At 38.5% G+C, this 22,815-nt stretch overlaps 1 protein-coding gene across 1 annotated transcript in view; it reads left to right on the top strand.

Annotated features, from left to right (window-relative positions):
• KHDRBS2 (KH RNA binding domain containing, signal transduction associated 2) overlaps positions 1-22,815 on the top strand; it is a 594,613-nt gene that overhangs the window by 419,533 nt on the left and 152,265 nt on the right. Inside the window, exons 5-6 of the mRNA XM_014575134.4 lie at positions 1,133-1,260; positions 5,611-5,806. Coding sequence (XP_014430620.1) covers positions 1,133-1,260; positions 5,611-5,806 — 324 coding nt within the window. The remainder of the gene's footprint in view (positions 1-1,132; positions 1,261-5,610; positions 5,807-22,815) is intronic.

Here is a 22,815-nt window from a genome sequence, read left to right as displayed (position 1 = left end):
CTTCCTTAAGGATGGAAAAACGGAAGCATTTAAATTCAAGAATCTTTTCTGTTTTGAAACAATTAATTTTTGCACACTCAATTGTTAGAAAGCCAGCAACAGCATTGGAGTCTTATACCCTTAGCAGCAGGCACAACAGTTAAATACAAAAGCAAGGGGGGGCAAGAGAAAAGGATTTCTGCTAGAAATGACGAAAATAAATGCTGTGGATTAAATACAAAATGTGTATGGATGGGCATGTTAAATAATATTGTATCCATAAAAACTGAAATTAATTTGAATTGCCTACTGAGCCAGAAAAAGCTAAGAAAGCTAGGAATACTGTGGAGTTGGTTCTCTATGATGCCGACTGAAAGGGTCTTCCTTTTATCATGAGATGCCTGTTTACTACTTAGCAGTGCCATTTCTGTGCTGTAAAGAGAGCTCAATTTCTCTCTCCTGGTAAAGAGATCTTCCTGGTAAGAAGATAGATGGGGCAGCATAAAGTCTGTTTTCATTTAGGAGAAAAGTAAAGCTATATGAAAATTTAGGTTCAACTTTAGATTCCACAACCACTGGTACGCATGATTAAATTATCCAATCTGGTACATCCAGTTCAATTTGCCAGGAAATAATGTCAAATGGAGTCTGGGGTTTGGAATAGATAGTAGTTCCTGCAGACAGGGTGGGGGGTTTTTAATGAATAATTAAGAAATACCCCAGAAATTATGTGAATGACTGGATTATAATGTCATTAGACTATTTGAAATCAGCACTATTGTATGTGAGCACTGTTTTGCACTTTGTCCTTCATATTCAGTAGCTCTCAAAAGACAGATTTGCAAATTGTGATTAGTAATGTATAAGTAACTTTCTTAACACATGTATGCCCATCACAATTTCTATGCACTATCACTTGTGCTCACAAGTATTAGAAGCTACAAACACAGTCCCCATTTTTATGTTTAAACCAAGCTCAAGTGGTTACTGCATATCATTTCAGCACACATATGGTAGAGCAAGAAAATTACAACAGAAATAATTTGAATATGCAAAGGATTATGTGACCACAGGGGTTGAGTTTAGGTTGACTTTCAAGTTAGGTCAAACTTAAATGCCAAAGCCTCAGTCAGTTCTGTCTTCTGTCTTTCAGGACTACAATGATGAAATCCGTCAGGAGCAATTGAGAGAATTGTCGTACTTGAATGGTTCTGAGGATTCAACACGTGGACGGGGCATTCGTGGAAGAGGAATCCGGGTACAACCTGCAGCTCCATCAAGGTGCTTTCTTATCTTATGCAGCCAGACATAGGAAACATAGCCTTTTGAAACATGCATAATATTTATAACCTGATTTTTGATATGGTCAGTAAGCAAAAATGTATTTTTTTGAACAACTTAAAAAAAACCTAGTAGTCCTGCGGCACCTTAGAGACTAACAAAAATACATGGTTGGTTCAGTCCCAAATTTTTGACCCAAAATTAACAGATGTTAGGGGCAGATCTCAGAGTCTAGCTGTATAAGTGAGGGTTTCAAATTCATGATCATGGGTGGAGCCAATTGCTGCCGCCACCAGTCACTAAACCCTGGTAATTCCTGAAGCAACTCCCTTGAGGGACAATGTGCAATGGGTGAGCAATGGCAAGCCAGTGGTGGAAGGGCCTGGACTTGGGGGAGATGTATGGACACGCCCTGCCTCCTGGCTGCTGGGACTCCTGGGCCGGATTGCAAAAATGCTCCAGCCATAGATGACTCATGGGCTGTGAGTTTGAGACCCCTGCTGTAGAGCCAGTGTATCTGTTTGGGGAAGAATTGTCCCAAGGTAAGGGATTTCTCCAATAGCAGTCTGTTTCACCTTCGCAAGCTGCATCGCTGGAGCTACTTCTGACCTGCTGAGTTCCAACTAACAGATAATACCCTGGGGTATTTGACAGCAGATGTAACTCAGAGCTATAATACTAGAGCATGCAGCCTGCTCCACACTGAGGAAATGGAAAAATTAAATTTGCACCCCTTCCAACTCTGCAGTGTAAGCTGTTTATCCATAATGGAAGATCAGAGCCATTTTCGTGGCAATGAAATGAATGCATTCGGTGCTACAGGCATTGTTAATTCCATAAAAGATAACATTATTCAATAAATAATATGTTGTTATACCAGATGTAGTATCAGTTCTAACTGGAGTAGCTAAACTTTGTGTCCTAGACATTGACTTGCAGAATCCTTCCAAGTACTACCTAATTCTCTGTATTTTCATGCTTTCACTATAACTATGAATCATTCTGATTAAAAATCCACTATATGTTTTAACTGGTATTGCTCCTTAAGACACACTTTTACTGTAAAGCCCACAAGGAATTTTCCATATAAAGCAATAATTTCACCCAGGTTGACCTCTAGATCTAAAGGATGGAGCTTAATATCAGGTTTTTTATTTAATTAAAAAGAAGCAAGCCAGCAAACAAACCTCAGCCTCCTTCATCCACCATATTTCAGACTAGTCTTCATTAATCTATTAATTTAATTTATGTTGTCCATATCCTCTGTTCCCCAAGATCCCCATACTCATTGTCCCCTTAAGTTCATTAGATCACATTTAATTATCCGTATTGTGCAGCACTTGGCCCACTCTTGGCCCAATGGCCCCCCTAAGTTCATTATATCACATTTAATTATCTATATTGTACAGCACTTGGCCTACTCTTGCACACTAAAAAATAGTAAATAATTCTGATTGTTTTTCCTCCAAGTCTTGTATTCATTAAGATCTTTCTTATCCAGTTCATAACACTAGAGTTGGGATAATGTCCCATTAAAGCAGACTGTTCCAATATTGCTTCTGTGTCCTGTATTATATAGAAACAACAGTATCATTTTTATGCAGGTTTTTTGCCACCAACACTGAAAATATTAACTCAACATATTAAGAACTTGCTTGTCGTATTCTTCTGACTTGATTCAAAGGTAGCAAAAAGGATGTGAATTTTCTGTTATTTTAAAGGATATTGCTAAATGGTTTAACTTGCAAAATTCACTTTTTCCCACTACTGCAATCAGGTGAGGGGTATTTTTCCATGCTTAAAAAGAACCATCCTGTCAAGAATTTTCTGAAATACAATCATTACTGTCTTTGCAAGATTTTTTACACTGTTACTACAAAGTCACACCAAGGAAACAGAAAGTTAATGAGCATATCCTGTTCCCTTACACAATTGATTCACAAACAAAGAAGTAAATAAAGCAGATCTATATTAGATTGACTTTATTTTACAAAGTAAAAGCTAACAGAAAGGGTAAGAACATTTTCAAACTTTTTTGCCCTCACCATCTCCTATTTGTCAGTGTTAATGGCTCATATTCTTCGTCTTCAAAGCACAGAGACAGTAAGACATAAGAATGGCAATACTGAGTCAGACCAATGATCCAGCATTCAGTCTTCCAACACTGGTCTTGCTTGTGTCCTCCTTCAGTGTCTCAAACCACCTTTTTACTGGTCTTCCTCATAGTTGTCCCATGATTATTAGATCTTATACTTTGACTAACATATCCATATCTTACCATCTCACATGACTCAACTATCTCAGGGGATACTGCCACAGCTTTTTTCATGATGGAAGCTATCTTCAGCATGGACTGTACCATTTCACTGCATAGCCTATCAGATATTAGCTTATGCAGACCTAAGTGATTTCATTTCAATGGTGTGAAGCAATTGTTTTTCTCTATTCTTCTTTGGCCAGCATTGTGACACATTCATCTTGGATGGCATAATCATTTTTAAGCCATGAAAAAAATATTTAAAACAATTAAAAATAAGAAATGAAAACTCTTTTAACATGTTGTCAATTTCTTGTCAGCAATAAAAACTAAAACACAAATGGCAAATTTAAAATCCTCAGCTATTATATATTAATGTAGTTCTGTTGACTATCAAGATCTGCTGCATGACTTCCTTTAACTAATTGGCATCCTGCAAATACCTGTTGTATTTTATAAGATAGTTTTTCAATGAATAAGTCTAACAATATTGCAAATAGCTGGTCTTCAAGTCACTTGGCAAAGCACACTAACGCAGAGTGTGTAATAGCAGCAACAGCAAGAACTTTTAGAAAAAAGGGCGCACATGAGACTTACACTTTTAGGATTACACATAGAGACTCAAATGAGATGTGACTTTTAAACATCTCACACTCTTCATCTACAGCAATTAGGGACACATTTTTCAAATGCAGATGCCTAGAGTTAGATGCCTAAATCCATATTTAGGGTTCAATCTAGTCCACACTAAAGTCAATTTAAAAGTCACCATTGACATCATTGGAGCTAGGTCAAGCCAGCTAAGCACTCTTACCCCACTTTTTTCAACCATAGAATGATCTATAATGATAACAATACTTGGCATTTGCTAAAAACTTTTCAACATTGAATAAATTAATTAACAGTGTAAGAAAATCAGGAAGAAATTGTGTCATACAAACCTAAAAGCTTTCTAGAGAATTTGTCTCAGGCAAAAAGGGTGAAATACAATAAGGACAATACAAAGTGCTCCACTTGTGATGGAGAAACCAGTTACACATACACAAAATAGGACATGACAGACTAGAAAGGAATACTATGGAAAGGGACCTGAGGATCATAGTGGATCACCAGCTAAATATGAATCAATATAGTTCTGCCACTGCAAAAAAAAAAAAAAAAAGCAAACATCATTCTGAGATGCATTAGTAGGTGCATTATAAGCAAAACATGAGAAATAATTCTTGCACTCAACTCTACACTGATGAAGCCTCAACTCGATTATTGTGCGCAGTGCTGGGTGTCACATTTCAGGAAATATGTGAACAAAGTGGAAAAAGCGCAGAGGAGATGAACAAAAATGAATACGTAGAAAACATGATCTATGAAGAAAGGTTGAAAAAATGGGTTTGTTTAGTTCGGAGAAAAGAGGAATGGGAAGACTAGTTACATATAAAAAATGGGAAATCACTGACTAGAAAAGAATACTGGGGAGAGAGACCTGGACCTACACTCCACCACAAGCAAAAGACTAGAGCAGCCAAATTATGGTTGATTGGACCCAGGTTTGTGTGCTGCAGGGTGCTTGCTGGAGCACTGTGTTTGGGGCCGGGTTAAACAATTCTTAACCCTAGAGATGGCAATCAGTGCAGATACTCAAGCCCTAAATTCTCAAATCCAGGGTTCACTGACTTGAGTTCCTGTAACCTGATGATTGTGTTGTAGTGTAGACATTCTCAACTTAAACCACAGTTTTCCAAAGCGATAAGGAGTCCTGTGGCACCTTATAGACTAACAGATGTACTGGAGCATAAGCTTTCATGGGCAAAGACCCACTTAGTCAGATGCATGTAGCGGAAATGTCCAGAGGCAGGTATAAATATGCAGGCCAGAATAAGGCTAGAGATAAGGCCTTGTTATTTGATCTGAGGAAGTGGGTCTGGCCCACGAAAACTCATCTCCTAATAAACCATCTTGTTAGTCTTTAAAGTGTTGCATAGTCCTGTCTTTTGTTTTTATGATAAGAGAATGAGAGCCTGTAAGAGTAGATAATAATTATGTCCTCACCTCAAGCATATGTCAGTATATTAATTTCTCATATTTGTTTCTCTTAGAGGACGTGGTGGTGCGATTCCTCCTCCACTACCTGGGAGAGGTGCCCAAACACCTAGAGGGACACCAGCAACACGTGGAGCACTTCCAGTTCCCCCTGTAGCAAGGGGAGTTCCCACCCCTCGAGCAAGGGGAACTCCAGCAGTCCCAGGTTACAGACCACCCCCTCCTCCAACACATGAGGCCTATGAAGAATATGTAAGTAAATATATGTTTTGCTAGTTGATATAAGCCAAAATTCTTTGGCAACTTGGAGGTACCTCTGTATTTGAGGATTCTGCGTAGGTCTAATAAATGCCTACTTTGAAACACATATCTTTCACTTGTTGATATACACTATGCATGCAAAACTGTGATTTAAAAGACTGGAATCATTTGATAATATCTTTTAATTTTACAAGTATTAGCTTTGGTTAGGAGTGGGCCGAGTTATCTCAATTATCTTTATATTTTCATGGTTCATATGTCTTTCAAATAGTTTAATATAAATGAATAGAGCTAGGGAAAATAATACAAAATTATTTCTTTAATATTTTCAAGAAAATTGGGTTCATGTTTTGGGAAGACTGATATGCAGTGTTGACCAGATATTTAATTTGACTTAGGAGTCAAATGCAGTCATTTGTCTTGTTGAGCTGCTTCTGCCTTTTTATAAGATTTTACATATATAAAAAAATTAGGAATTATTGACATTTTTAAAATGTGTGATGCTTGTTATACCACTCAAAATACGTGTGCTGATTTTCAGAAATATGAAAAAGAAATATAGTTGAAAATATAGCTGGGTGCATAACAAATATTTATTCCACAAAGCATATGAAAAATAAAAGACATTACTTTCTGTAAGTTAGTTCTTATATAATAGAAGGCTGCATTGTGGTGGAAAAAATGGCAATTTGTGTGTGCTTTTCAATGCTTTGAATTACTGTTCTTTCATCATATAGTTTATTGATTTTTATTTGTATTAAAAATAAGAGTTACGAGGAGGACAAATCTATTTTCAAATAATCAGCATGCAAACTAAGGTCATAATACATATTTAACAAGGTACTGAAAACAATTATACTGTAAACTTAAGGTCTTTAAAATGATCCTTGATAATGTTCCTTCCTGAAACTATCACTATAACAACAATCAATCAAAAAGAAGGAAAGTATTATCAAATACAATGTCTGATTTTTTTAAACTACAATAATTAAAAAATGGTTTATGTACATTCCCAACCCATGATAAGAAGTATCAGTAGGTGAAATGATAAGAAAATAGTTTATATGGAATTTAGAAAATAGAAAATCTCTAAAGTCAGACCATTTTATTATAACATAAGGTTTTGTAATCTCACGAAATTGTCTTTAAGGTGCCACTGGACTCTGTTCTTTTTTGCTGAAACAGACTAACATGGCTACCTCTGAAATCAGAGGCAGGAAATGCTGTCAAAATGGTTTACAAGCATATCAACAACATGCATTTGTAGAGTCTTGATATGCCACAGTCCATCAGTCATGATGAAAGACTATGGTATTGTTTTAAAAGTGAGAAATGAGTGTGTCCTAGTATTTGTACATATTCCACAGCGTGTGAGAGCATATCCAATGAACACACTGGAGAATTTTCTAGACAGCACTGTCTAATAGGGATAGGCATGTGTCCATCTTCTCCTTGTGCATTCTGGTGAGGATATAAAGGACAGAGTATGGGATCTAGAAAGAGAGGTAGGACCAAGCCAGAAGTCAGGATAATTGCACTATTTGAGTAGTATTTTCATTGGTCCTCTTTTTCCATCCAGCTTTCACCTATGGCTGCAAGTAGCTGCTTATTTGCTGCCAGGCTCACCAATAAGTGCACGGGGGTGGATGGAAGGATGGCAGTAAAGGGGGCAGTTTCCTCATAATACAAAAGGGCCTGGTTCTCTCAGCTGCTGCTGCCACTACCACAGAAGCAGAAGCTTCTGAAGCCTTTTAAATCACCACCAAAATGTGATGCAGCATGCTCTGGGTGGCTGTGAGGGCTGGCTGGGTGGGGCAGCGTGGTGCACTCTGGGCAGTGTGGAGGGCTGGCTGTTTCAGCCTCACCCCTTCTGCTCAAGGCCCCACCCCTTCCAGGAGTGCTGCACCACATCTCCCACCTTGCTCAGGAGCCTGGCAAGTTTGTCGGCTCCCCTGTTTGTAGCAGCAGCCACAACTCGGGACATTGCTTTCATTTGTGGGCTAAACCAATTAAAGGGTAACTGTGTCTTTTTCCAGCCTACTAAGTCCACTTTGTCCTTTTGGGTGAAGGGCAAGAAAAGCACTGCAACAAGATATTGTAAGATGCATAAGGCTTGACAAGGCACAACAGACATCAGTGGCTATCCACTGCAGTGATCTACAGCTTCAGCAACTGGGAGTGTGAGATTGCATCTAAGCAATGGTCTTTGCATTTAAAAATCTTTATGCACAGGCATTAATGCATCATTAAATAAGAAAATCCTGCTACAGTTGGAAAATGTTGAAGTGACAAGTGTAGCCTGTACATGATCTTTCTCTTCACAGACTTTGCAGCCACAAGAACTCAGGAGATGCCATGAGGTCACTGTAGATTATGAAAGACAGACATACTCTTTGATGAAAGCCAAATCCTGACTTTAGCTCTTGGGTCTTATGGCAGCTTGTGGGTTCATTAACCCACAGGCAAGGCTTTTCTTTCAGCAACTTCAGGCCTGGCAGTCCTTGATCTACTGCCCAGCCAAATACCATCTGGATAAGATGATGTTCCCTTCTTTCAGTCTTCTAGTCACTGGATTGGTGGAAGGAACCAAGCAGATGTCCAAAAAGAGACCCAGGCAATCCCAATTCATACTCAAGACCATACTAACAGAAGCCTCAGCCTTCAGGTGCAGTGGGGATCATATAAGCAATCTCATAGAGCAAGTCTTAAGCTCTAAAATGCAGAGGCCTTGCAATCATTCTAGAACTCAGACTGTATTCAAGGCATATGTGTCTTTCTTTCTGTACATTTTCAACAGACAATCCTGGTCACATCTGAAGAACCAAGGAGTGGGGGGGAATAAGGACAAATGGATATCCATGTACCAAGAGTCTGTCTAGCTATAGAACAGACATTATCCTGACACAGATCCATCTCCCATCTTCAGTCTATTAATTTGGTATCATTTCTATACTTACATATGACTGGGGCAACTAATTGATGTTGTAATGATCAGAGTGCTGGATCAGTTGCTGTTGCTCAGCAATCTGTCCCAACCTCTTACAATATTTTTCATAGTGTGACCCTGTTGCAGATGGCAAATAAAAACGAACTCTTCAGTTGAGTACTTCAGTTGTTCAGCATCATCTTTATTGATAAAACCTGTGAGAGAGGATTCCATTCCTGTCATTTTTTCATTAAGACAGCTAAGATTGCTTGGTCAAGTCTTCACTTTTTATCATCTGCCTGAAATATAATGGTAAAATTAACAATCTTACAATATTTTAAACCCAGGATGAGACTTGTGGAAGCTACTCATACTTGACTTTGTCACATTGTGAAAGGCATTTAACTATGAAGCTGCCTTTTATCTCCCCTGACTCAGAAGTCATGTAGGCTGTGGTATTAGTTGTGCTTCACTCAGCAGATGTTGGCTGTTCTTTATTGTGAAGAGCTATGATCAATCTCTTACTGACATCTAGAATGAGATTAGACTTGCTTCATCATTTTCCCCTACAAAAGCTAGAAGCATTGGCCAATTTCCATTTAAAAGCTGAATACATCCCTGACTTAAATGTATCCTAATGTATCTAAGTTTGATTTGAATTTCCATTATTGGACTAAACAGGAAAGAGTCTGCAATACGTAAAACCTGATTCAGTGCCCACTGAAGCCAGTGAAAATTTTTCCACTAACTTCAGTGTATGTTTGATCATGTCCTTAATGCACCATTTAAGCTGAAATGAAAGCACAACATTAATTTACTCTACCACATTTCCACTCTACTTAAGGATCAGATGGTGGAACATCAGACTCTCTTTTCAAACAATAAACATATCTCATGTAAGGCTCTTCACATGTACCTAACGAATGGATGAAAGCAATTTATTCCTTAGCATGGTCACCTACATGAGCTTCATTTGGACCAAACATGTCCAAGGTTAAAGAGTAGTTTTTGGTGTCAATATTAGCTGAACATTTCTCTTAATAACTTCAAAAGATAGAGCTTGTTTATCTTTTGGAGTGACTGTAAAATAGTTTTTCTCTGAAAGTCCTTAAAAAGAACCACAGGGAATGAGATAGGTTATGCTTTTAATGTCATGCTGTTCTTCCACTGTGATGCACATTTTAAACTAGTTAAAATGAAAGAAAGCAAATGTCACATTCAGCTGTTTACTCTAGTCTTTAATGGTTAATTATGTAGTTCAATAGTTTTCAAACAAACTGGAACAAATATACTACTGTTCATTCACTAGCAGCACAGGCAACAAATAGCCTAACAATAGGGGATACACTGTCGCATTTTAACATTTTTGAAAAGAATAGCTAATATTTTTATGTGACTGTGATTCTCAAACTCTGCTTGTGGAGGCTTTTACTTAATATTTAAATTAAAGCCTTTATGGTTTTGAAATAACTGTATGTCTCAAACTAGAGTGTGTCTAGAAACTGAGTATAAAGGTTTTTGCTTCATTAAATATTTCTGTCCAACCTAGTGCCTTAACCGATACTTTAAATTATTCTATTGATGCCTGACCTTGCCCACTTTTGAAGTAAATTGCAACATTCCCAATGGATTTTGTGAAAAGTGAGGCCAAGACAATTGAGGAGAAATATTTCAAATCATGTGAATGTAAAGATTGAACACAATTATACCTATGTGTGAATTTATTTTTACCAATTCTGGACTAAGGTGCTTAAAGAACATTTGTTTTCTGTGTCCATTCTGGCTGTTAAAAATGATGAAAAATCTGCTGAAACCAAAGATTGTTTGTATAAAGCTGAAATTTTAGATGAGGAAATCTGCATAGTTGACTAGCCTATTGATTAAATTTGATTGATTGGCTATTATCCCCAAGTCACTTAAAGAGCTAAACTATATTCAACTAATATCTGCTGTGATTGGAAAAATCAAAATGTATTTTACAGTAATAGCAATAAACAGCATCATGATTATATTATCAGGAAGACTATCAGTTGACTTTAGAAGAACATTATAAAAGATAGTTTTATGGAAGTATAGCGATTAAGCTAAAAATTTTGTTTGTTATAGTCATACTAGGAGAAAGGAAAATGTGGCTGACTGACATAAACAGATACATTCACATCAAACAAATGAACAAACAAGCACACTTAAAAATAGAATTAAGAAAGAAAGGAAATGTTCAACTTTCAGTGAGCCACCAGTGTCTAAGAACTTGCAGTTTTAGAGATTTATACTGCAATGTCCTGTTTTAGGATGAGATTCCAATTTCCTTATTACACAGAATACCTGTTAGGAGGTTCTGCTCACTTTTCTCATGGTTTTTGTCACATAGACGGAAAGCAGAAGACCAGAAGTCCAAAGTGCATGCAATGCAATGTTTATTGGAGTTAGTTTCAAGGAAGCCACAGCTCTCATGTTGCAGAGCCTTTTCCCAGTGTTCCCATTCTCTATTCCCCTCTTCTTCTTTGCATGCCCAAATATGCTTATAGTGCATGTTCCTTGTTCCAGTCCTTACAACTTATGGTCATGTTCTCTTCCTGAGGATTGTGAGTTAAGGGGCTTGATGCCACCTATTTTATATCTTATGGATAGGGCAAGGAATGTATTCTGGCCAAGGCCAGGCATTTCTTTGTCTTTTAGTGTTCCAAATATCTTTCCCTCCAATCCTACCTTACCCCTCCTAACTGGTTGCTTGACTTGAGAGAGAGCCAGGCAGCCTTCCAGTATATGCTTAAATATTATACTCCCACCATATCCTGTAACATTTTAGCTCTATCCCTTATCCCTTTTCATCCATCTGCTTGAGGGCAGATGTAACACACAGTGTCTTTGTTCACACATATTAGTAAGGATATATGGGTATCAAAAGTTAACCCCCAAATTCAATCCCAGGCTAACAATCACGCTCTTATGCTATTAATGTAATCCAACTGGGCTGCTCCTAGAGTAAGGTGTCAGTTAACTTGAATACATATGCCTGAATCCAAGGATCGGTTCTTCAGCCAGTTTTGTTCAACATCTTTATTAATGACCTGAATGAGGGAATGGATTTCACCCTCAGCAAGTTTGTGGATGACACTAAGATAAGAGGAGAGGGAGATAAGTCAGAGGGTAGGGATAGGGTCTAGAGTGACCTTGACGAATTGAAGGATTGGGCCAAAAGAAATCTGATGAGGTTCAACAAGAACAAGTGCAGAATCCTTCACTTGGGATGGAAGAATCCCAAGTATTGTTACAAGTCTGGGGACCAGCTGGCTAAGTGGCAGTTCAGCAGAAAAGGAGCTGGGGATTACAGTGGATGAGAACCTGGATATAAATCAACAGTGTGGCCTTGTAATGAAGAAGGCTAATGCCTATTACAGTGCATTAGTAAGAGCATTGCCAGCAGATCTAGAGAAGTGATTATTCTCCTTTATTCTTCACTGGTGAGGCTACATCTGGTGTATTGCATCCAGTTTGGGGCTCTCCAGTATAGAAAGGATATGGACGCATTAGAGAGCGTCCAGACGAGGATAACCAAAGTAATTAGGGGCTTGAAGCATATGACCTACGAGGAGAGGCTGAGGGATTTGGGTTTATTTAGTCTGCAGAATACAAGAGTGAGGGGGTATTTGATAGCAGCCTTAAACTTCCTGAAGGGAGGTTCCAAAGAGGTTGGAGAGAGGCTGTTCTCAGTAGTAATGGATGGTAGAACAAGGAGCAATGGTCTCAAGTTACAATGGGGGACATCTGGTTTGGAAATTAGGAAAAACTATTTCATTAGGAGGGTGGTGAAGCACTGGAATGGCTTACCTACAGAGATGGTAAAATCTCCACCCCTACAGTTTTTAAAGTTCTGGCTTGATAAAGTCCTGGCTGGAATGATTTAGTTAAGATTAATCCTGCTTTGGTCAGCAGGCTGGACTCGATGACCTCCTGAGATCTCCCAGCCCTGGGATTCTATGAGTCTATGAATCTTCACATTCATGAATTTGTCACAGACTTAATTTCCTTTTTCAAATAGACTTCTTTCAGTGAATTTCTTTGTTTGAGTCTAATGATTATTTGTAAGCATAACTTACAAATTATTATTCATAAAAAAATCTCCAGTCAAAACATCTCTCTATATATTTGTCTATGTGTCTGTCTGCATATCCATTTGTTCAAGAACTCCTCCTAAAGAGCATGGGTCACCAAATTTGATATGCAGCTTCTTCTACTTCTTCTAGTGTAAAACAAAGTCAGGGAAGCCCCAGGAAAGGGACTGTTTTCCATAACATGCAAAGGGAGGGGCTACTGCTTAGAGGGATGTGATATGAGAGTGCCTACTAGGGACAACAACCCACAGGAGAGAGTTAATCTGCAGAGTGACTACTGGGGGCAAAGGAATGGCCAGCAGAGCTGGAGCTCTGCCATCTAGACTGCCACCAGACTGGGTAAGTATCCCCCCTCCACCCCAAGCCTTTCCCCCCACCTGGCCATTGGCTGCACCACTGGAGGGGGGGAGAGAAAAGAACCCTCCCTCCTGGGAAATGTCTGATGTGGGGAGACAACAGGCCTCTGGTGGGCTGGTAAGATCTGGGAGGGAGACAGGCAGGCTGGAGAGGGCTGGGAAGAGGAGATAACAGTCCCCAGGTGGGTAGGGGGGCTCCTCCAGGGGGAAAGAATGAGCCTGTGGTCAGTGGGGGAACTGGGGGAGAGAGAAAATGTTCCCCTGAGGCCCTCCTCACCCCCCAACTCTCACTCTCATGCCCTCCCCAGGCCCTGCTCTGAAGGACCCAGGCAACACCAGCTAAGTCTGCTAATTATATAATAATAAAATGTCTACCTCCTGGCCACAAGAAAACAGAAATATTTTAGAAGTGAAAGTCTAACTGTTTCCACCCATATTTTTTTCAAAATGAATATCCTTCCTGAATGAGACATTAGATGCCATATTTTTAGCTCAAGGATTTCATTTTTTCTCCTGCCATGCAGAATTTAAAAGAAAATGCTGATACAGCCTTATAGATAGTGTTGCTATGCAAGTGCTAATACAGCAACAGCCTAATAAATATTTATATTCTTGTACAGAGATCTAAATGAAGGGTAACTCTCAACAGAATATTTGGCCTTCATTTAGCCCTTAAATATTCATACTATATGTCTTTATATACATAGAGATCCTGTATAAAAACATACATACTATCCTTTTACATAAATAATGTACCATTTGATGACCAAAACACAATAAAAATAGCTAATAAGGATGTTTTGAACAAAAATAGTTCTTCAATATCCTATAGTTTTCAAACAACTGATCACTTAGCAATTCACCAAATAGTAATTAGCCTTTATAGAAAGCTATTGGGGGGAGGGGGACTGTTAAATGCTATCACGATTTTGACCCAGCCACTTTTCCACTTTTTAAAATACAGTACTTAAGAAAGTTTAGATGGTCCAAAAATGTTCATTTCAAACTTTATCTGAACTTTGTTCAGGGAATTGTAATGCTATTGTGAACAAGCTTCAGGGAATTCTAATGCTGTTGTGAACAAGCTTTCTTTGGCGTGTTCCATTTGTGCATGATTTTAATAGGGATGAAAAATCATACAAATTGTGTTTCTTACAACATTTTGAATTTTTCATTCAGTTTTAGACCACGTGGAGGCATTGAAAAATGCTAACATAATTTTGAACTGTAAGAGTTTAAGGTGGTTTATTAGGTGTGGGGCAGACCCACTTCTTCCGATCATATTCTGAAAGTATATTCACTTTCACTTTCAAAATATGATATGAAAAAGTGGGTCTGTCCTACGAAAGTTTATCACTTAATAAACTATCTTGTTAGTCTTTAAAATGCTACATGACTGCTTTTTTTGTTTTACCATGATCAGACTAACACGACTACCTCTCTGTTACTTTTCAAGAGTTTATGGTCCATCCAGATTAATGCGCAGACACCAATAGTAGAACCTCATTAATTTAGTGATGAAGGAAACCCAGTGTAGAGTGCTAATGCTCACAGACTAGTGAATAGTAGCATCACCAGCCAGTTATCAGTCCCTTAGTCCTATTTCAGGTCGTTATAGAGTTCTACGGGAGGGAGTAGTCCCATCACAGGAGCTTTATGTCACCATCACCAGTCCTGATACCAGAACGTCAACAGAATCTTTTTGGCGTGTGCTTCAGTGAACTCCAAGGCTTTGTACACACTGCAGAGTTTTTGCTCAAGAAGCCTTTTGCGGAAGACTTATTGCGCAAAAGCGCGTCTAGACCTCAAAGCGCATCGCAAAATCAATGTGCTTTTGCACAAGAAAATGTCTACATTGCATTGACACTCTTTTTAAGAAAGTTCTGATGTCCATTCATGGAATGACCATCAGAGCACCTGTGCTTTCTGACATGGGTTTTTTGCACAAAACCCCCTCCGGAGCATCCACGCATGCCTTTTTGCACAAATGCTGTAGCACAAAAAGGAGTTATTCCTCATGGGGAGAAGAATAACTCTACCAGCAAAAGTCCTCTGTTCTGCTGATTTTCTTGTGCAAAAACATGCTTGAGGTGTGGACGCTCCAACGGTTTTTGCGCAAACCTCACCATAGCCCAAAATAAATGTCAATTTTCAGAGCAAGTTTGCAGTTCATTAAAGTGCAGTTTAAGTGAGGTTCTAGTATATTATACAATCACATTGCTACATATTTATTGTAGATTAACATATGCACTTCTCTAACACAGCATAAATTGGAGTTCAGAAATCCTAATGATTAGAGGATTTATTGCTCTTTAATAGAGCACTGTAAGTATATAGAAATCTAAGGAAATTGGATGTTTTATATATTAAAGTTTGTTTCCTTTTACAGTATGTCCTCATCATTTATAGATGTATGAGTATCTTTGGCACTGAATTTTGTTGATGATTTCTTGTCATCTAACAACTCTGGAAAAGCTTCTTATGTATCAAACACCATTTTAACCAATTACCAGTATATATTGAAGGGAATGGTGTTACAGAATGCACATTTACTTCATTGTTTGATTAAGGCAAGTGCTGACAGGCCTCTCAACCAATTGCCTCTAAAAATGAACATAATGGTCACTCAGGCTAATCAAAAGAGAGGAAAGAATATTTGGTCCAATAAAAGGCCTGATAACTATAGTATTTGTTCAGTAGTCACTTTTCTCCCTGAATAAATGCCATGCATTTGCCGCTGTGGGATTCAGTTGCATTTAAAAGATAGCCTTGTGTAACCGTGTGGTTCTCTGTGTGTATGCTGGCACGTAGGCCACTTAGGCTACGTCTACACTGCACAGTTATTTCAGAATAAGCTATTCCAGAGTAGTTATTCCAAAATAGCTTATTTTGAAATAGCACATCTACACTGCAGAGAAGCCTCAAAAGTAGTCCAAGGCAGGCCTTCCTTGATGTAGACAGGTTATCTCAATGTAGAGCCCCAGGAGGAATAACTTAGAATGGCTTCGGAGAGGGGCTATTTCAAAATAGCAACAGTGGAACATCTATACATGCCTTATTTCAAAATAGCTATTTTGGAATAGGCATTATTCTTCATAGAATCAGGTTTACCGAAGTTGGAATAAGCCATCCGTTATTTCAAAATTAGTTCGAAATAACAGAATTGCTGTGTAGATGCTTGCATAGTTATTTCAGAATAACCACTGCTATTCCAAAATAACTTTGGTGTGTAGATACACCCTTAGGGTATGTCTACATTAGCCCCCTAGATCGATCTAGGGAGGCTAATGAGGATGACCAGAATTGCAAATCAAGCCTGGGATTTAAATATCCCACGCTTGATTTGCATGTTCCCAGCTGGTCGGCATTTTAGAAATTGACTAGCCTGAAGTAACTGCCCGCGTCTACAAGCGGCAGTGAAAGGGGATTCTGATTTAAAGCCCTAAATCGAATTAGATGGTATTCATCCTGCAATGAGGTTTACCACCTAATTCGAATTAGGGGCTTTAAATCGAGCTAGTCAATTTCTAAAGTGGCGACCGGCTGAGAACATGAAAATCAAGCACGGGATATTTAAATCTCAGGCTTGATTTGCAATTCTGGTCACCCTCATTAGCCTCCCTAGATTGATCTAAGGGGCTAGTGTAGACATACCCTTAGAGTGAGAGATGAGAATGAGTGAATTCTACAGCCTAAACTGAGAGTCAGATGGCTTTATACCTCAAGCTGTAGAGGCTCTTGAACTAAGCTACAGAGAGCCTAGATTCGATTCTGCCTACAGGTAGTTACGCTAACACATAAAAAGATGGGTAAATTGCATTACTACTGTGAGTGCAGATATCCCTTTCACTGTGCCAACAGTATGGTAAAAATTTTCTGACATGCAAAACAGGCTTAAAGTTTCTAATATTGTTTGAATGTTCAGACTCACCATCTTTCCCCCAACACACACACACACACACACACACACACACACACACACACACACACACACACACACACACACACACACACACACACACACACACACACACCAGTGTTTGGGAGTCAAGATCTGTGAATATATCCATATATATTGACATAGATGTATGCACAGCTATCTGTCTTAATCTATGTCATATGTATGCTCTGATCCTACCCGTTATTCCATTTGGAAAGACCCTTATATGCCAACAATGTGGTATTATATGAGTAATATATGAGCTTGCATGCTCAGGGTTATAGAGTATCTTTTTCTCAAAAAAGCAGAAATATAAAGTATTTGAGAAAAATGTATGTTAAGGAATAAAAGGCTTCATCAAGAGAACTTTATTGGTTCTCCTATTCAGCTTTTGACAGTTATTTATATTTTCTGTTTATCAACCTTGTACCATTCCTACTGATGCATTTTTTCACTTTCAGACGATACTCAAAATGTTTGATACTTTACAAATATAGAGAAAGAGCAAAAAGTAGATTAGGCAATTTCGATTATGTATGTACTATATCCTCAGGTACAGAAGGAGCTAAGAGTTATTGCTGTTCTTTAAACTTGAATGTTTAAACTGCTCAGCCATTCTCCTGTGATTAGCTTTGATAGATTGGAACAGATTATTTTAATTCCAAGCCCCACCTGACTTTTTAATTGAACGGTAGGTCTGTGAGGCAGCACACTGTTAAACTGAGCATAGTTGCAGGTAGATACTAACAAAAAAATCTGTTTTCAAATGGAACTGTTCAATGGTAGTTGACAGAGGCCCTATGCAGGGTGAAAATCTTGCTAAATGATTAATGAGCTCAGCTCTTAATGTTTGTGTGTGTAACCAACAATTTAGAAAGCTATCTACTTTTGCTGGTGCTACCTAATTTTACTCAATAGGACAGAATAGCAACAGTATTTTATATTTTATATAGAAGCAAAGGGATGAAATTAAGACTGAGGATTAAGGATAAATACTATATATTTGAAAGAGAATGTTAGAAATCCCATCTCTTGGGGCTTTTAAATCCAAACTGCAAACCACTACAAGATGTTCAGGCAAGAACAATCCTGCATTTACAGGGAGAAGCACTGGATGATGCGGTGTATCTTTTTCAGTTTTATCTTCCACCATTCTATCACTCCCTGTTGCTTGTTGTAAAGTATTTGTGTCATTCCCGGAAATGTTGTAAACCCAATGTCAGATAACTAGTTTCATATGGTTTTCAAGTATGTTCATTTCTAAAATAATCTGAGCTGTTATATTTTACAAGGGCTTCAGATTTAGTGTATCTTTTAGAATTGCAGTAAAAATGTTGTGAAAATTGATCTTGTTATAAAACTTAGCACCTCAGATTTGACCTGAGGGCCTCTTAGCAACATGAGTAATCAGTAAAAGAGGAAGATTCAGGGTAATAGCTCTGAAGCAATGAAGGGGAAGACGAGAGAGGAAAAATATTTTTCCTCCACACAGAACTTCTTTCATCTGATAAGAAGATGCTTGTCCAGTATTTGAATAGATTCTACCCTCACTATGGCTAATATTGTTCAGACATGGCTAATATCATTTCAAATATATAGCATTTTGATGATAACTACAGGTTGTACCTCCCTTAACCAGGGCTTCCTGGTCTGGCAACATCCATGGTCCAAAGAGTCTAGAAACAGGAAGTTCTGGCGGTACGGCAAAAGCACTGTAGGAAGCATCAACAACTCAGCCGGGAGCCTTGTGTGTGTGTGGACAGGCAGCATGGTGGGGTGTTGTGACCCCAGGGAAGCTCCCTGTCCCCAGCGCCCGGGGAGCTCCAGCTTGGCAGCAGCCACGGAGCTCTGGCCCCAGTCCCATTCTGGCTCCAGCTCCAGCCCCAACTCCAGTGGCAGCCAGAAAGCTCCAGTCCCAGCTATAGAACCAAGTGGCTGAGGAGCTCTGGCTGTGGTGCTCTGGCCCTGACAGCAGCAGGGCCAGCAGCATCTGGAGAGCCGCAGGGGGCTGAGGCAGCAGCGGAGGCAGATTGGAGCCCTAGCATGGTGGCAGCACGGGCCATGAGTGGAGGGACCTTCCCTGGTCTGGCAAATCCCCTCATTCAGGATCAGTCAGGTCCTGAGGGTGCTGGACCAGAGAGGTCCAACATGTATCACTTTCTAAGTGAATGCAATCAGAGGAATTGTTCTACACTGGCTTCCATGGAAAACAGTTTTTCTCTATCCCCAGAAGAGGTACAGCAAAAATAATTTAATTTCATTATTACTAATATTCGGGTCCAATTCTTCAAAGTGCTAAGCACTGAAATAAATAAGAGGTGAAGACATTCAGAAATCACAAAATCAGACTAAGTTCCTAACAATGTTCTTCAGTGGCAGCCTTTAATTTTTGCATTGATTCAGTACTTGAACTCTTCTAGAATGGCAAATAAGGGTCTGTGATGAACACATTTGTCCATTAGCTAACTCTCACCAAATGGCTAATGATTTGAACATAGGTAACAGAACACATATACCTTGAATTCAATGGTTCCATAACCTATTATCACTCTTCTAAATTTTGTAGTCTCAAATTTTTATGTTTAGGACTTGCCCACACAGGAACATCCAGTAAAATTAATCTGAATTAACTAAAGGTGTGAATTTGAAGTGGATTAATTAAACTTCATTAAATCCGTCTGAAGATATTTTAATTCATATTAAAGTGGATTTAATTTGATTTATCTGATTTTTTTTGGAAATGAATTAAACTAAACTGAATTAAAGTCACATTAATGCTGAATGAGAATATTCACACACTGTACATCCCCTTTCACTTCAGAGTTTCAAACTTTGTCCAGTATACTGAGATCAAATTATTTTTGCAAATATATTCATTTTTTTCTCTTGTGCAAACTTTTATACATTATAATTGTGATAGTATTGTAAGTATTTAATATAATTTATTAATGGATAACATTGAATCCTCTAAATTTTGTGCTTCTTTTTTCGTTTAAACTTTGTTTTCTTTGTTCACTATAGTTTTCAGTTTAATATGGATTTTTTTCCTCATATTTTTGGAAATCTCACTAATACTTCTAAGAATAGCATATTGTTCTTCGAAAATTCAGTTTATATCTCCGTAAAAAAAAGAATATATTTTAGATCTATATAAGTCATCTGCATATTTTGAAAATAAATGGTTAGGCCCTAGTCCTGTATGGTATCGGCACTGTTGGATTGGTACACATACATAAAACCCTACTGACTTCAGTGGGCTCCATGAAAGTACAGCTACCTACTCAAATGCTACATAATGCAGGATAGGGGCTGTGATGGGAGAATGATGGATTTAAAAGAAAAGAAAAATCAAAGTCATTATTCTTTATTCAACCAATTATGTTACAATTTGTTAATAATAATTACCATCTGTCTGGTCAAAACTGATACTCACATATATAATAATAATATATACTCTCAATACAAAAATGTTCTCAACAATACATTTTTGCTAACTGCACATGTAGGTGGTTAAAATGTTTGCAAACCCAAATATATTTGTAAAGTTTTAAGTGTCTATAAAAGTTTATAATGTTTTGACTCAGTATGGTGACTAGAGAAAACTGGAAAATAAAGTCTCTAAAATGGGATATTAATATGGTAGTCTGAAAAACAATATTTCTGAGTACATGTAACAAAACTATATACAACTAAATACAAAGGAATACAGCTGTAATTTGATAGTCTGCCTGTCTGATTAGAAGCCAGCCACTGGTAATTTATCAGAAAGCTGGGCTTTAGAAAGACAATAATGAGAGTAACACAATAATTTAGCTCCTGTTTATACTTAAAATTTATCTAAGGTTTTAAAAATCAGAAGTCCTAATGTAAGGTAAAAGGAATGCCCACCTGAAGTTATGGTTGTGTGGTTTAGCCAAAGTATGGATCACCAAAGGGACTTAACCTTCAATGCAAGTGAAATCCTCCAAAAAACAGCCTCATATTATATATCTGGAAAAAATAATTAAAACTAAGCACTTCTGAAAACTAGATGTTGCCTCTGAATCTAGGAGTCAAGGGCAGGGGGAAGGGAGGATTACTGACCTCGACTATTTCACTGCTAATCTAATTCTGCTCAAAAGTCTTTTTGCACTTTCTTCCATGCCAACTTCTACAGCAGTAATACCTCCCCAGAGTTGGTCTGTAAAACCACTACTTGCTTCCCATTCAAATTTCTCTAGAATAATGACTATGTACACATACATTAAAACAGTAAGATATGTGTCTAACTATTCCAAGTGTCCTAGATGTATCTATGCCAAGTATCAGAGGTAATGACACCATTTACCACCTTCAATCTACAGCTTATTTCCATGTACAAATTTCCTTGGACATAATGAGTCAGTGATATGAGGGAGTCTGCACAGATGGCAGATTACTTGGCCCAGCTGCTACAGTTCTTCAAAGCTTGATTCAACACCGGTACAACTCAATACAAACTCTCCAAGCACAACCCACACACAAATCAATACAACCAGCACATACAGTAACCCCAAACATACAATAGTCCTCATCACATTAAATACATATTATTTACCACTCACACAAATCAAGACAAATCTCCCAGTACAACACCCACACACTCCCCAGCAGCCCTTATACTTGTCATAAAACAATAAATTAGTATTAAATACAAAACAGAACCAATAGCCAGCATGCAATGTCTTGCTTTTTTGTTATATGCATTCTTCCTCTCCTTTTATATATATTTCTAAAAAAATAAAAAAATAAGCACTTTGGCAAACAATTTTGTCTTTTTATGTGTCTGTGAAATGCCAGCAGGCAGAAACAAACCTGGGATCTCTGGAGCTTAGTGTATGAGACTCTACAACAGGGGTGGGAAACCTTTTGGATCGGGGCTGCTGTCCCACAGAAAAATCTCACTAAAAAAAACCCCAACAACAGCCTTGAGTAGGAATACTGAGGCAGCCAGTATTCTTATCAGCTTCATTTAGTGTGGACACTAACTGACAATTTCTTTCCCCTTTTCTTGTCTTCTTTTTTCTCCTCTTCCCTCTACCCTCTACTCTCTCTGTGCTATTTATTTGAAAACTGGACCCCTCACACTCCATTCATCTGAAGAAGTGGGTTGTGCCCACTAAGGTGCTGCAATACTATTTGTTGTTTTTAAGATTTAAGTTTTTCCAGGTACAAACTAACATGGCTACCCCTCTGAAACTTGAGAAGGAGAAAGATACTCCCCACTTTCTTCTCACATGCCAGAGCCTTAGGAGGCCCAGTCTAGTAGATTTTGTTTGCTCCAGCCCTGCAGGGGGGACAGCAGGAGCCCCAAGTCTCAGGTGCAGGGTTCCAAGCAAGCCAAGGGTTGTGTCTGGCCCCCAGTCCATATGTTCCCCATCCCTATCTACAGTTTGAGCTAAAAGCCAACTTCCTCAGAGCAAACTTATTCTTTCTGTCTGTAAGTGGTCAGTAGGTGGGACAGCACACCACACCTAGGGGTACGTCTAAACTACATGTCTCTGTCGTAAGGCATGTAGATTTGTTGTTTTGGCAAAGGCAAATGAAGCCGCGATTTAAATGATCGTGGCTTCATTTACATTTACATGGCTGCCGTGCTGAGCCGACAAACAGCTGATTAGCTGTTTGTCCGCTCAGCGCGCTAG

Source organism: Pelodiscus sinensis, chromosome 3 (genome assembly GCF_052426305.1).
Source record: "Pelodiscus sinensis isolate ZL-2025 chromosome 3, ASM5242630v1, whole genome shotgun sequence".
NCBI classification, from domain to species: Eukaryota; Metazoa; Chordata; order Testudines; family Trionychidae; genus Pelodiscus; species Pelodiscus sinensis.
The sequence above is the reverse complement of the archived record's forward strand: the minus strand, read 5'-3'. Positions and strand labels throughout refer to the sequence as shown.